At 37.3% G+C, this 16,594-nt stretch overlaps 1 protein-coding gene and 1 pseudogene across 2 annotated transcripts; both read left to right on the forward strand.

Annotated features, from left to right (window-relative positions):
* The first annotated feature begins 5,776 nt into the window (after positions 1-5,776).
* On the forward strand, positions 5,777-7,740 carry LOC147865853 (cytochrome P450 716B1 pseudogene; annotated as a pseudogene). Its single transcript, XR_015529582.1, has 3 exons — positions 5,777-6,746; positions 6,820-7,007; positions 7,361-7,740. The product of XR_015529582.1 is annotated as a cytochrome P450 716B1 pseudogene (transcript).
* Positions 7,741-11,627: 3,887 nt separating this feature from the next.
* Positions 11,628-13,597, forward strand: LOC147865854 (UPF0481 protein At3g47200-like). The gene has a single exon (XM_087316201.1). It carries the CDS (start codon positions 11,682-11,684, stop codon positions 13,146-13,148), a length of 1,467 nt encoding a protein of 488 aa, XP_087172327.1. The 5' UTR covers positions 11,628-11,681; the 3' UTR covers positions 13,149-13,597.
* The last annotated feature ends 2,997 nt before the right edge of the window (positions 13,598-16,594 follow it).

The following is a 16,594-nucleotide window of genomic DNA, read 5'->3' on the forward strand; positions in this document are numbered from 1 at the left end:
CAATACAACGGTCCGATGGTTAGGATTCAAGGGGAATATGGGCGTGGCTTGACCTCCAACAATGCTCGAGGAGGGGTCTAGATCATTGAGCTTTCATTGGACTCATGTGTATTAGCATCAACACTAGCATTCTCGAGCTTGAGTGTCATGTAGTCTCTCCATTCATTTTCTTCGGTGAAGTTAAACTTACCGAGTGGCATGTAGTCTCTCTATTCGTCTTCTTCAGTGAAGTTCTGATCCATGGGGGTGCTTACATGGCAGCTAGGAGGGATGGGTTCATCCATTTCAAGTGTTCTTTAGTCTACGAGCTGATTTGCCTCATTATATTGTGACAATGAGCATTTCGAACTCTTCATCTATAAGGTTGTGAATAGTTCTTAGAGTTGTTAGATGGTTCATTCCATGCTTGTTATTGGTTTTTAAAGAGATGCAAAGCTTTGTGTTAGCACCGGTTTCGTTCGCATCGTGGACTTACCCTACCTACCCCCCCATAAGTGAGTAATTTCCCAACATTGAAACTTCAACTTGTCTTTCTTTACTCTCTGAAATGCTCATCAATCAATATAACTCATCCATGCTCTAGTCTCATTGGTAGAGAGTCGAGACAACTTTATCTCATAGGCCTAAGGCAACTTTTACTTCCGTCTTCCAATGTCAATGAAACAACATTTTCACAAAGTTCATACAAACCAAACATAAAGACAAGGTACCTTTTAGAAAGAAAGAGAAGGTACCTTTTATAAAGACAAGGTATCTTATAAAGATGGAAAGACTTGGATTGAAGGAAGGGGAGTATTTGGGGGAATAATACAAACCAAAATGTACTTCATTGGTCATGAACAAGACAATTACTTATTTGACTCTTAAATCACTATGCAAATACTTGTAACAAATTGCTCAACAATCCATTGCCCACCAAGAAATTTATTGTAGGTACAATATCTAGTTGCAACTACCATGTTGGGCTATGTTTTTAGAAGTACATGGATGCTTATGATCAAGGTTACAATGTTGGTAATGAATTAGCTTACTTTTGCTACAATGATGGTCAAACTGGTTTATCAATTAAATAAACATCAATAACCAGATATAAATAAAATGATGAAACAAAATGAGATCCCAAAGAAACAAAGAAAGCTCTCAAGGGTTTAAGGTAATTTGATGAACGTGGGATTAGGAAGACAAACAACCAAGAAGAAGAACAGGATATTGTGCTTTAGTACTTCATTGTGACAATTGCTTAATTTTACTCCCACAATATCTATTCCCATCAATACATGAAACTCAAAAAATGACTCACCACATGTACATAATCTTCCACAATTTCAGAAACCAATCTGGATTACAAGTCAATAAAACATGATTCGCTATAAGTACATAATCTTCCAAATTTTCATAAGCCAATGTGGATTATAAATCAATAAAACATAAATAATGGGAAATAATTGAATCAATAATTAGAAATCTAAATCCCCAAATGAATCAATGAAGCTCAATATTTGATTGTGGTGAGCTTCTCTATGATTGTATGCATACCAAAAGCGTGGATTTGATTCTCATTTAGGCGAGCTTGATCTCCATCATTTAGAATCTTGGCAAGAACGAACCAATGGTGGCCTTATGGTGGCATCTGGTTTTCTAGTCGGCTCAAGAAAAAGGGAGAAAATGAAGGAGCCAACAAGGGTCTAAAATTTCTGAACCTAACACAAATGGCTTGAGAGAAAGCAAACGAATTGAATGCTCAACTTAATACTGTTCGTATAACTGTTTGAGAGATGTATGTATACTCCAAATAATAGAAACTCAGAGACATTCTGGTTTCTACTTTGTCGATCTACAATTGAACACTAATAAATAAATTTGATAAGAAGGATTTCTTTAAACATAACTGTTTCCATTTCCTTTGAATCGATGCATTGATTTTCCCTGTGCTGTCACTAGGCCAATATCCCGAATCAATTCTGCTCACATATTTTGTGAAAGGCTGAAGGCTATGGTTCTAAACTAGAAATTAATATAATATTTGCTCTGTTTTTACTGAAAGACATAAAAGTTTGTTATTGTTTTTTCTTCTTTTACTTTCTGAAGTGTTATGTGAGTACATACTTATATGTGCTTAATTGTCTTTTTGTGAGTCTCATTCTGTTAATTCCATGTTTCTATCCCTCCAATAGACTCAAAATGTATGGACTCACAATGTATATATAGTATTGATTTTCTTTAATTTTGATTCCTTAAAACTATATGATAGGAACGGAAGCGAGAGAATGTAGAAGCATCGTGTTTAAACTCGATCAGTAAGGAGCAATGACCAAATACTAACACAAAATGCACAAAGTGACACAAGATTTTAATGTGGAAAAACCCTTAATGTGTGAAACAACCACAGGACAAAGTCCAAAACAATCCACTATCAACAAAGAGAATTCAACGAAAATACAAGTTCTACCTCTAGATATGCTAGAGTGAAGTAGAGATATGTAGAGAATAATACTATCGACAAAGTGGAGACACAACCATAAGAATAACAACTACACTCACAAACACACGAGTGAGAGAGATGGAACCAAGAATAACTAAAAGGATAAGTAAAGAAAAGGCATTCAGGGATCGTTGCCCTTTAATACATACTAATAATAAAGGTAATATTAGTAATAATAAAGGAAAGTGACCGCACACATTGTTAACTTAACGCTATATACATATGTATATAATGGGTTAACTCTATTTGAAAAACAATACTTGAATGAAGTCAATGTTTGTCCTTTATACTAGTACTTAACACACAGAGAAATAATATTGAAGCACGACAGTTTAGACAGTCTCTCTCAGCTTTGTTCATATGTCACATCGATGATCCTGAATGCACGCAACAAACAAGTTGAATGGATCGTAGAATAACTCTATGATTATCCTAACTGATTCCACTAAATCTACATTGTAGTAACTTGATGTCTTTAGTACATCCCACAACATGTGCAACATCCCACATGAATCTAGAGGCCCTTCCTCATATGTACATAAATACATACATTTTCAAATTAAAATGAATCATATACTTTCCAGTTTCATATGACACAATATGTATCAAAATAACAGTATAGTCTTTATTGCTAGTAATAGGAGAAGTTGTACACAACAAAAGAGAGAACAATTATAGTACATTGAAACTAAGTGCCCTTGAGCTTAGCTGAAGTGTAGAAAGTTGAAAGTAACCTATAGCATTGCATTATTTCCCCACAATGACTCAATATCACTATATCACTATTCTCGGAATGAAAAATCATAGATAAAATTATATGCCACAAAATCAGGATTTGAGATTAAGTTGTTAATATGTTATCTAGGAACGTGAATATTGAACAAAACATAATTTGGGAAGATGAAAGGTGAAATATTGGATACTAAGTCTTAGGAACAAATAACAAAAATCATGTTATACATATATTATCTGAAGTTCATGTGTGTGTGTGTGTGTGTGTATGTGTGTATGGATTTTCCAAATTCTCACTTGGTTAATCCCAATCATAGGTACATCCTTAGCTAGTTTGGTGGGATCCATTACCATCTAGGAACCTAATGGGAGCCCACCAATCATGAGTTTCCATACGTCAAATACCTTGGCACGAAATGGCAAATGGGAATGACAACCACCGTTCAATATTTCTCACCACTTTGCATTTGACTAACATACACTTCAAACCTTTTTTGTATTAAGTGATAGCCAATTCAAAGATATGACTTGATGATAATACAATATACTTGTGGTGACTTGTAGCAAGTTTCTAAATCCTTTCACCACCGATCCTCCCAAGGAGCAACTTCTTTCATTGAAAAAGATCAATGTCACATTTGAATATATATATTTTTATTTCCCCGAAATAAGTTCATAAATTGGGGGAATACATCAGCATTGTTAATTGGCATCTTCAATTTGTAGCAAATTGAGATTTAGTGTCGACCACATCATCTCTCACTCCTACAACCCCCATTAACCGAAACAAACAATTGAACTAAGATCTCAATTTCTCTAAATTTCCATGTGAATGCAACAATCAAGAAGAAACATGTGAATTGGCTGTGTAATGAATTACAAAGCTCTTGATTCCTTGATGGTGCCCACTACAAAGAAGATAATGTTAGAATCTAGTTTAGATTGATTTTCAACTTATCGTTTTTATCTATCAACTTTTAAAATTATTTTGGTAGTGAAATCTTATGCTCACATCTAAGAAGAGTGTAATTTGCTCCTTCAATTCACACCTAAAAGAGAAGAGCTATGTAAATCAGTTGAAAAAAGAATATACAAGCAACAAGAATTAAAATATGAAGGAAATCCAAAAAATCCTACAAGCGAAACAAAAACAAATTCCACCTTTCCATCAGACATCATTAAGAATTCATAATTTCTTTTCTTCAGAAGGGCAATCAAAACATAACTATGAAAGATATGAAGAAGGTGAAGGTAAAGGATATGAAGACATAGGAAAGTCATTGAAGGATATATGTAAAAATCATGGTTCTTTCCTCCTCTTTCCCCTTCTTCTAAGTAAATTATGGCTTTTGTCCTAATATAGGTGGTATTTAGGTTTGAGAAATGATGTTGATGATTCATGAGCCATTCATTAGTATTTATTGGATTTTTTAAGTTTGAGGTCGTCTCTAAAATTTGTTCCTTTGTGGACTAAAAAACAAAGGGAAAAACCTTGAAACATCCAAGAGTTTTTCTTTATAGTGAGATGGTACCTATCTTTCTACAAGTAGGTAGGTAGCTTGTAAGAAGGTAGCTTCGTGGAGGGATGTACTCAGAGCCAAAAATCATGTTCGTCAACCTCATGCAAGAGGATACTAAAACTTGTCGATATGTTACAAAGACAAAGATGTCTTGATCCAGTGTTTCTACTATGAGATGATGATCATGATATAGTACTTATCGTAAATGCATTGTTATCATTGATGGATTCATGAAACATTACAAAGAGTATTTGGAGGGATCCCCACTCTTTGCATTTTCTTAAAGAGGGAGAGCGTTGTGTCACTATATCCATGTTCCACATATCTTGCGGTCAATATCTTCCATGAAATTGCATCTTTCACAGGAAGATCATCGAAAATTTTCCCGACTATTGAGAGAAAACCACATTTGGCCTACATATCCACTAGGGTATTGGCAATGAAGGTCTCACTCTGTCATCCTTTCTTCACAATATCGGCATGTATTACACTACCTTGATTGATGTCTCTAGTATCACCACAAACTCTCAAACAACAAACAAGTACATGTATTTGGCCATATATTATGCGGAATATACCTGTTTCATATATATTGTGTAAATTATGTGATCAATGTTAGTGTGTTGCACATATTTTGTATTTATTATCATTAATCCTCAGAAAGCGAGCTCACAAAAAAACAACAAACAACTTTGCCCAAACGTTCCCATTACGGAAGAAAGAGAAGCTTTATCGCTAAAATTGAGGCCAAACTAGCGTACAATAAGAAAAACAAACATTAGAATCCAAGCTGTACAAAGTACAAACCTTTAAAATAAGGAGTTTGACCTTATTATATATGCGATCAGCACATCAACACGCATGGGACGGACCACGTAGGTATGTGGACAACTTTGGATGTATGGTTTGGCTGCGGTGTATAAAATGATGATGAAGAAGGGGAAGAAAACCATGCTTCTTTGGTTCACTTCTATTGGCCAAGTCTTTAAGTTTTCACTACAGTAGAGGAGGAGGGAGAACTAGCAATTGAGAATCTTGGGCTATGGTGAGATTTACCCCTGTGGAGCTCATCATTGGGCTTACTTTGCCACTATTCCTTTTCATAGCAGCGTTACATCAGCTATGGAGACATTCAAGCAGGAAGGTTCAGCAGCAGCACGAGAAGAAGCTTCCTTTACCACCGGGCCGTCTCGGCCTTCCCTTCATCGGCGAAACCCTAGAGCTTTGGCGAACAAACTTGCAAGGGCTCCCGTGGAAATTCTTCGATGACCGCACCTCCGCGTACGGAGAGACATTCAAGACGAGACTACTCGGCTTCCCAACAGTAGTTCTTGCTAGCCCTTTGGGTAACAAGGCAGCCTTCTCTAACGTCCATGTCTCTCTTCCCCCTAGCATTCTCTCAGTCCTCGGGACGGAATCCATCATTGGACATGTCGGAGCTCACGCAACTCTGTTACGGAAGGCCGTCACGATGCTCATGCGGCCTGAATCTCTGCAAAGATACACGAGCCCGGTCGATCTCATCATCATCAGGTTCATTAGGGAGCATTTTGAAGGCAAATCCGAGGTCATTCTGGGCCCCCTCATGAAGAAACTCACATTCTCTATAGCTTGTGAGGTTCTGCTTGGCCTAGCGGACATAAAAGAGCAGGATAGGCTCTTTGTCCACTTCGATACGATGGTGAAAGGCATGATGCAGATGCCCATCAACATTCCTGGAACGAGATATCATAAAGCAGTTGCAGAATCTAATGCCATAAGAAAGCAGTTCCAGACTTGGATCAATGAGAGAAGGCGAGATATAGATTCTGGCTCCATCGCTGAGTATCCAGACATCCTGTCCGGTGTTCTTGCATATATGGCCAAGCATGGGAAACCTTTGTCTGATAAGGAGGTGAAGGACAACATTCTCTTCTTGGTCTTTGCAAACTATGATGCCGCCACCGTCGTAGCCACCATGACCTGCAAATATATTGCATCTGATCCCCACATAATGGACGAGGTTTACAGAGGTTTGTTTGCCACTCTTTTGGAATCCTGTGATCTCTGTATGGATGTGCTTCTTATTGCTCTTGGTGTGCTCAGAGAACAAGGCTATGGCGACAAGCAAGGCCCCCGGTGAGCTGCTGAACTGGAGGGATATACAGAAGATGAAGCTGTCATGGAGGGTCGTTCAGGAATCAATGAGACTAGCACCGCCAGCGCAGTTGTCATTCAGAGTGGCACAGGAAGACATGATCTTCGATGGCTTCAGGATCCCCAAATCATGGAAGGTGAGCACTGAGACACGCAGATCTTTCTCGCCTTAAAAACATTAGTTTTGATTCATCCATAGAACGTAATATTTGCATTCTTCAGCTCAAACATTTTTTTTCATACGTTTCCAGACGAATGCGTATGTTATGAAAACACACTCATGTTTTTTTTCGACGTTTTTAAATTCTTTTCTCAGTTTTTCACCTTAAATTTTTTTTTTACCTCATAAGAAATAATGAGTACAAAAGTATGGTATTTACTATTTACCATACTTTTAGGGTGTTTACCATACTCGAATGCGAATGTAAGAATGATACGTATGGTTTATACTACGGATACATCCGTAACATGCATTTATATTCCTGCACAGATAGTGTGGTCTCCCAACTCGACCCATCGAAACCCTAAGTATTTCCCGAACCCCGAGAAGTTCGATCCGTCGCGCTTCGAAGGAGCGGGCCCTGCTCCATTCACGTTTGTCCCTTTTGGTGGTGGCCCTAGGATGTGTCCGGGCAACGAGCTTGCACGCATGGTCATAGTGATGATCCTTCATTGCCTGGTCACTCATTTCTCGTGGAACCTCAAGGATCCTAACGAGGCCGTTGTCATGGATGTCATTCCATTCCCTGTGAATGGACTTCCTATCCTCCTGCAGCCTCGCATTGCATGATATGGTTTCCTAGCGGACGAATGTTGTTCCAAACTGGCAACAATAATAAGACTTGTATATGAGCTATATCTATATTATTTAAAGATCTATGCATTGGAATTTGGCACCTTACAATTAGATGTTTGGTGTTTAAACATACAATTATATAAATAAATGTGTCCAATAAACCAAGTGGTGTCACCGCAACATGGGTAGTGGGTCGTAGCAATGGGCCCGGTTTCGGCTCAAACCGAACCGAACCGAAAAACATGGCTTAACGGTTTATATGTTTAGAGATAAATAAACAGTTTAGTTTGGTTCGGTTGGGTTCGGTTTTGAATTGACCGGTTTAGCGGTTTATTGGCTTATCGGTTTCTGTTTATGTGGTTCGTTTAAAGGTTTATAGGTTAAAAAATACTGATAAATATTCTCTATAGGCTCTAACTTTCAACTTTTAATTTTAAACTCTTGTTTTAACTTATTAAATTTTATATGTATTATATATAGAGTCTCTTTTTCATTTATAATGATCAATTATGATAAGTATAACGATCAAATTTATCATAAGTATAATGATCAAATTTATGATTAGTATGATGACCAAATTTATGATTAGTATGATGACAAATTTTGTGATAAGTATGATGTCAAATTTTATGATGAGTATGATGACAAATTTTATGATGAGTATGATGACAAATTTTATGATGAGTATGATGAAAAAATTTATGATGATTTTCTCACACAAATTTATAATAATTATGATGATTAATATCGATAAAAAATGGTTTGGTTTTGATTTATGATAAACTGGTTTGGTTTAATTTTTCATAAACGGTTTGGTTTAACGGTTCGGCTCTAAACGGTTCGGTTTAAATGGCTTCATATATTTTAAAACAGTTTGGTTCGGTTTTTATTATTAATAAATGGTTTGGTTTCAAGGCCAAGAAACCGAACCGAACCGAACCGAAACCGAACCGGGCCCATTGCTAGTGGTTGGGACATTGGCATGGCTGAGTTGAGACATTTATTCACATGTCATTCCACAACCAATCTCTCATCGTTCTCAAGGTGGTTCTCTATGGTCTCTGCCCGAGTCAAGATTGCTAGATCTTATTTTGTGTCGATGAACATGTCCATGATAACCCCATACATAGTGAGCTCATCTCTTATTTTGGAGGTTCGTTCATGTGCAAGGAGGTTCCTCAACACATCCTCGGTAGTGGAAGATCAAACCGAAGGTTTCGCTTGTCGTAGTTCATCATCACCGATATGCTACCATCAATAGCCCTAAAACCTTATGCCGGCTTTAGTGAGTCGAGAGGCTGTTGGCAACGGATCACGGTCGTTGGTTATCCTGCGAGCTGCTTGTTTTGTCCATGAAATATTTCGTAGTCATGGGAATCTACATGGATTGATGACTTGTCTCCTATGCTCTTGTAATAGTTTTCGGATTGCCCAAACATATAGGCAATCAAGTAGATGATTGCAATGGCAAAATTTTGGAGCTCGGAAATTCTCGTGTTGTGTGGAAACTCTTGAATCAGGTTAATTAGAAACGATACGGGAACTTGGTTGCCCGTCAAGAGCAAGTCCCTCCAGATTTGGTTGTATGCACATGAGTGTCATGTAGTCTGTCCATTCGTCTTCTTCTGTGAAGTAGTTCTGATCGGTGTAGCTTTTCTTGCAGGAGATAAAGAATGGAGGGAAAAATGAGAGAGAGAGAGAGAGAGAGAGAGAGAGAGAGAGAGGGAGATAAGAATGCGTAATTGCTTGATGGGAATGAGAATTAACATTAAGTAATGTCAATCTCTCTCCTTCCCTCTCATTGATGTAATGGGAACATAATAAATCATTAGGTATATCTTGGAAATTCTCACGTAAAGAGAATTCTCAGAGTATGATTTTAAAATCCCGCCATATTTTAATATCGTAAAATATAATCTCTACACGTTATATCCCTGAAAGCATATTTATTCGTCGATCAATCAATCATAGTTTGTTCTAACTCGCAATAATTCCATATTAGGAAATATATCTAAAAACAATTGTCATTAATGATTTTGTGTAGAGAGTTGAAAGTAACATAGCACTACATTATTTGCCCACATGGAATCTATATCAATATCCTTGGAATAAAGAATCATTCACGGTCCCTACATGTCACTAGATGTATATTGTATCATCCTGAAGTGATACCTTTGTATTGGCTATCACCAAAGTTCGGAGAAAAGGTGTGGAACCTATGTTAGTCAAATGTATATTCAAGTTTTCTAGTGATTTGTACATACAATTAATTATCATTGTCTGCTTTTAGCAAAAAGTAAAATGAGACAGAGAGGAAATCTAGAATAGAAAAAGTAGATGAATTGAATTGTCAATTTAAAGTAGTATGAGTATGGGAATTTTGTAAGGTTGTCCAATTGTCTTGTCTTGGCATCATCCTAGCAATATCATGTTATCCTAACATGATCACTAAATATCAAATTGTGGAGAGCAAGAATGGTCATCGAAAGAAAAACTCCACGAAAACTAGCTTTTTGTAAATTGCAATTGTTAGTTACTTCTAAGTCTCCATTATTTCAACTTTCGTCTTCCTAAGATATGATTGGTTTGTGGCCCATGTAGTTTTTGTTACGAGTTCTCATTTCTAAATTACATACAAACAACGAATATTTCAGCAAATAAGACTGTCGTATATATTACTTGACAATGCCCATCCTTTAGGTTAAGCTCTTGTGTAAATTTTGGCTATGCATTGTATAGCTACAAGTGGCCACTCTATGATGGGGTATCCTAACATTACATTTGTGATGCGATGTGTACATGATTGTCTAATGAGATGAATACAAAATACACTTTGTTGGGAATGAACAAGATAATTCATTAGTTAACCAATCCTTGTTACGAGGTACTCAAGAATAAATTAATCAGAATTGTTTCTGGTGAGTTCAATATAGTTTTGCAACTAGCATATTCCACCATGTTTTGATGAATCCATTGACTCTTAGGGTATCCATTATTCCTTGACTTGCTTTACTTCTACTACTACATCTTCCAAGAGTTATGAGCTCCTATGGAAAAATAACAGAGATAAAGTATAATGAAATCTCAAATGAATCATCAAAGCTCCACACATAAGACTATCATGGTTGTAAGGCAGTATGTATGAATAATGAAAACTCCTTACAATTTGCATTTGAAGCCTTTCAGAATCTACACGAATGCTTTGCTCTAAACACAGCACACACACGAGGAATGGAAATGGTTCTAACTGCCATTTAAAAGCAAGGTTAATGATGATGTTCATTATTTTCCATAGAATTTATTACTCTTATTTTGGCATTATCCAACAGTGAAGAGAAAACTTACAGTTAATTGCAGTGTATATATACTATGGCATGTGAAACTCTTCATAATTTTAGTTTGCTCCAATATTTCCCTTTCAAAGACAGATAAAACATGTTTGTTATTTACTACTATCCTGTTTGCTGAAGGTTAATATGTGAATTCTGGTTCATTGCAATCTGCACATTATGAATATGGATGCGTGCATGCAATAATTAGGACTTCAGTAGCATGACATTCACATTTATTCAACTTATTGTTCTTGATCTGATGAATATTACCTTTGAAGATACACAAAATTAATATATATATATATATATATATATATATGTCAATGGAAAATTTCTACCCTGTGTTTGCATAACAATACTTGGCATTAATTCTGGGCTCCATACATATGCGCCATATGTATGGAGCCTATTTGACAAAGATAATATAATCTGGTAGGCATACAATATAGCAAAATGGCATTAATTCTGGGCTCCACACATCCGCTTCAGATTCGCATCCTTATCTGTCTCCCCTATTTCTCTCTCCTGGTAGATAGGTTGACTTTATTGTCATGTGAAGGCATGAACTCGTAGGTGTATAAAAAGAGGTTTGATACTTTGATCTGCTACAGGAAAGCACCAGTTTAGAAGAAGAAGAAGAAGAAGAAGAAGAAGAAGAAGAAGAAGAAGTGGTAGTTTAAGAGATGGGTGAGAATATCAACAAGGAAATCTGCCTTACAATCCAACCCAAAAGGCAAGAATCTCAATCCAACTTCACTGCCCATGGCTATGGCTGGAGAGATGAAATGATAACAAAGATTAATAAGGCTACTGTCTCTGATACACCTACGTCCAAGCTGAAAAGCTCCGAGGAAAATTTGAAGATTTCGATTCCTCCCGATGCATTCTTGAAAGCTTACGAAAAATCATATTGCCCTGAAAAACTGACCATCGGACCATTGTATGCAAATCTTGGGATCGATTCCCATTTCGATGATTGTAAGGCAGTATGTGTAAAGAAATTCATGGAAAGACATGGGAAATCAGATGTGGAAGACCTCATAAAACACCTCATTCCTGACCCCCATGATCTGAACAACCATTATTCAAACCTCTCCCAAGATTGGATTGAGGCATTCCAACTTCTGGTCACTGTCGATACAATCTTTATTCATGAATACTTGCTCTTTTTTAGCAGTGCATGTTCAAAATCCCAAGGACCTAAGGAACGCTACTATTTACCCACTTTCACAACCAACAAAATTAAGTGTAACCAGGAACCTATTGGAAGTACAGACTACTTACACAATTTCTTCAACAATGACCGGACATACAGCCAAGTATGGAGGGACTTGTTCTTGATGGGCAACCAAATTCCCATGTTCTATCTAAAGAAACTGATTGCAGAGTTCCCAAGCAAACCCAATGTCAATAACGGAGGACTCGGGAAAGCATTGGTTGATATAGTTATGACAAACAGTCCATTCTCCATGGGCCGGCCAAAGAAGGATCAAATCCCTGGAATTCATCTACTTGATTGCCAATATGGTTTGTTCACACAAGTAACTCCGAAACCACAAGAGACTTGGTGGACAAATCAAGGGGCTGGCACGCTAACATCTAATCATCGCGATCGCTTGCCAACAGCGTCTCAACTCTCGAAAGTTGGCATCCGAGTCAAGGCATGTGAAGGTAACGTATCGGTGATCAAGTACCATCCGACAAAATTTCAGCTTGATCTTCCACGGATTGTCGTGCACAATGGCACAGAGGATGTGCTGAGGAACCTCCTTGCTTATGAACAAACCTCCAAAGCTGGAGGCGAGTTTACTATGTATGCCGTCATCATGGACTCGCTCATTGACACACCCGAGGATCTAGCAATCTTGACCAAGGCACGGGTGATAGACAACCACCTCGGGGACGATAAGAGCTTGGTCAAGATGTGGAACAAGTTGTGCACCAACGTCGTGATTCGATCGTGCGAAAGCTGGGACGATATGAAATACAATGTAATGCTGCATTATCATAGCCCCTGGCGTTCCATGTACGTGGAATTTCGTGAAAAGTATTTATCTCGGCCATGGCTGACTGCATCGGTCATTGCCGCGATGTTACTCCTCGTCTTTACATTATTGCAGACAGTTTACACGATCTTAGGCTATTACTAGTGCAAGCTCTTATGAATCCTAGAGCACATTAGGAAGCTCAAACACTATCAATAGTTGAGCTTTCTTTTGTTGGTTCATTTTTGAGATCTCAGTTGACTTGAGCACTTTATTTATGTCTATTTGATCGATAATTATCCATATGAGCTTTTATCATTGTGGAGGATTGTCGAAAGCATTTACTTGGTTAGAAATAAGAACATGGTGAGACATGGTATTGTATTTACAATTACTTGATCTGTGTTTAATGTATTATTGAATAATTATTTGTTGCAATGATTGGATATGGATTTGAGCTTTAATTAACTGTGTTGTTCATACCCGATGAAGTATACCTTGTATCAATCTCATTACTTAATCAATAATGGTAGGCTACCATGAGAGCGCCCAATCATAGCCATACAATGCGTAGTAACCAAAATCTATGAGCTTAATAAACTTATTTTGTGAGACATCTCATGGGTGTAATCAACTCTATGATCCAATAGATACAAAGTCAACTCCTTATTGTAAAGTTTTGTGCATGTGCAACGAGGTTGCTCAACACATGCTTCGTCCCATTCTTTAATTTAATATATTATAGTCTAGATTCTAATCTCATTTAGGCGAGCTTGATGCTGATATTAGAGATAAAGTTTTTGCTTGTTTAGTGATGGGCTAATCTTTTGGAGCAAAATTGTTTGTTGTTTAGTGTGTCGCTCTTTGTTAATCAATTTGATAGTGAATACAGCAGTGATCACGAAACATTTGAAAAACACAAATACTCATCACATAATTTGCTCAACATATATGAAATTGGATTAAAATTGGGTTTCAAATTAACATGAACAATTTGACAAAATAGGGGAGGATTTGACTAAGAGTCATCACGATTATCGGAGAATAGAGACCATAGAAATTCTTCTAATTGCATTAACAATAATAATCATGTGTGAAAAAATTCATGGAATAGTTAAAGCAATTCCACTAATTCTACATGCCATGGCTTGGGAACATAAAAGTAAAATGGGAGGCTTGGGAACAACTAATGACAACTTGGGTATATGAAAAGCATAACAAGTTATTTATTATTTGAAGTTAATCAAATAAATTCTGAGCTTCAAATTCAGTTAATTTCAATCATTGGTTATCTTTTGCACGTGGAAATTCTTGTCTTCTTTCCGAAGATAGGCAAGCATCTTTAGCTAGTTTTGGTGGGATCCATGAAGACAGAGTCTGAAAATTTTCTATATTTTTAGCATCTTCTTTTCTATAACTGGTCTTCCTTCTCAACACTACGATATATTTTGTCGTCACATTTTCATTATGACATTGTGATGACGATGAAAAAGCATGACATTGTGACAAGTTCCAACCTTTAAAAAGGTTATATGTTAGAACTACAGTGTCAAAAGTGTTATTTTTTATCCTTTAATTCACACCCAAAAGAGAAGAGCTACGTAGGAAATTAGTTTAAAAAGAAAATTATATTTGCGCAATAGGAAACAGATGAGGCCAATCCAAAAAGGCCTAATTTGTTTGCATGAGACAGTGAAACAATAAATTTACATGTATGAGTAGTGAAGGATACAAAAGAAGAGGGCCAATGTAAAGGAATCTCAAGAGAGAAGCGTGGGACATGTCTCTTGAGCCATGTCTTGGGTCATGCCATATATCTAGATTGATGGGTGGGTGGACGATAATTTTGAGAAACACATTGCAATGTTGTGAGGACACTATTTGTGCATAGACACATATACCGAATGGCTCTTCATATTGAATATTTTGTAAATTCTTATGCTTATTAGTTTATGTGAATATGCCAGTGACATATTGAAACAAGTAATTTCTCCCCTTATGCTAAAAGCTCTCTAGCACTTGTATCCGATTGTTTTTTATGTATTTTCATTACAAAATAGAATTTTTTCTATTGAGCAGATGGCTAGCATTTGCCTATTCCTCAAAAATTCAACAAGGTCACGAGATGTAATGTTAGAGACATAGACTGATATAAACATTAGATAAGGATAGAATATAGATAGATAGATAGAAAGGTGAGAGAGAAAGAAGGGTGTCGATCCACCCGACCACCCCCGAGCGAAGGGATCGAGACGGACTCGAGCCTCGATCGGCGCCCCATACCACCGTCGTGGCGTCGAGTCATACCTGGAGCTGGCACACTCACTACAAGAGTTGACCCACCACAAGACAGAGTCTCGACGTAGTCAACAAGATGATGAAATGAGGGTTGCTAGGCCTCTTATTTATAGCAATACCCAAGGCCCCCAACCATGTTCACACTTGGGCCTAATGGGTTGTCTCAATCCCGAGGATTAAAAGTAATCCTCCCATTCTTTACACTCTCGTTTAACCCTCACACTTATCCACGTGTATAGAATACTACAGTAAATTTTGACCACGGGATATTATATGGTCATGCCCGTAACATACTCCCCCTCTTTAAAACATTGCACTCTTGCAATGGAAAGGTAGGGAAGTTAGTTCTTAGAGTATTTTCGCGTTCCCATGTGGCATCTTTTATTGATTTATCCATCCATTTTATTTTAAATTCTCGGATTTCTTTAGTACGTAATTTTTTTGTTTTAACATCGAGAATTCTCTCTGGTACATGTGGTTTAGAAGATAATTCTTCAGAAGTAACCAGAGTTTCAGTTGTAACTGTATTGTCACCAAAACCTAGAAGTTATTTTAGACGACTCACATAATAAACTGGATGAATTTCAACATCATCGGGAAGAGGGAGACGATAGGCTGATGACCCAATCTGTTTGAGGATTGGAAAAGGTTCACAAAACCGTGGGGCTAACTTAGCGCACTTACCCTTAGACAATGTCTTAGAATTGTGAGGTACACGTAAAAATACCTTCTGTCCAGGGTTGAATACACGAGGTTGCCTATGATGATCGGCATAAACACACGCTCTATCTTGAGCTGTTTTTATATTATCTCGTGCAATATGCAACATATCTTGCATATCCCGAAGAAAGTTTTGCGTACTTCCCAACTCATCATGATGTATATTAACATCAATTGGGGCTCGTGGCTGTAAACCATACATGAACATAAAAGGACTATATCCTGTTGACGTATGCTTGGAGCTGTTATAAGCAAACTCCAAAATTGGGAGATAATGTTCCCATTTTGTTGGTTTTGCACAAATGTATGCTCGAAGCATGTCCTCAATAATTTGATTTACTCATTCTGTTTGTCCATTGGATTGAGGATGATCCATGGAACTCATGCTCAACGTCGTTTCTAACTTCTTAAAGACTTGCGTCCAGAAGTCACGAGTAAACTTTGGATCTCGATGACTCACGATATCTATTGGTAACCCATAAAAACGAAATAACTAATCAACGAATTGATAAGCCAATTCAGGAGCTGTTACCGTGGTTTTAGTAGCAATAAATCTGGCCATTTTAGTTAGTCTATCAACCACAACCCAGATG

This window comes from Azolla caroliniana, unplaced genomic scaffold (assembly GCF_043228905.1).
Source record: "Azolla caroliniana isolate FFs.n. ecotype wild unplaced genomic scaffold, voAzoCaro1.0.p SCAF_3, whole genome shotgun sequence".
Lineage (NCBI taxonomy): Eukaryota > Viridiplantae > Streptophyta > Polypodiopsida > Salviniales > Salviniaceae > Azolla > Azolla caroliniana.

Bases quoted from the DNA above. Each gene is read 5' to 3' on its own strand.
- LOC147865854 (XM_087316201.1), top strand. From the start codon at position 11,682: ATGGGTGAGAATATCAACAAGGAAATCTGCCTTACAATCCAACCCAAA.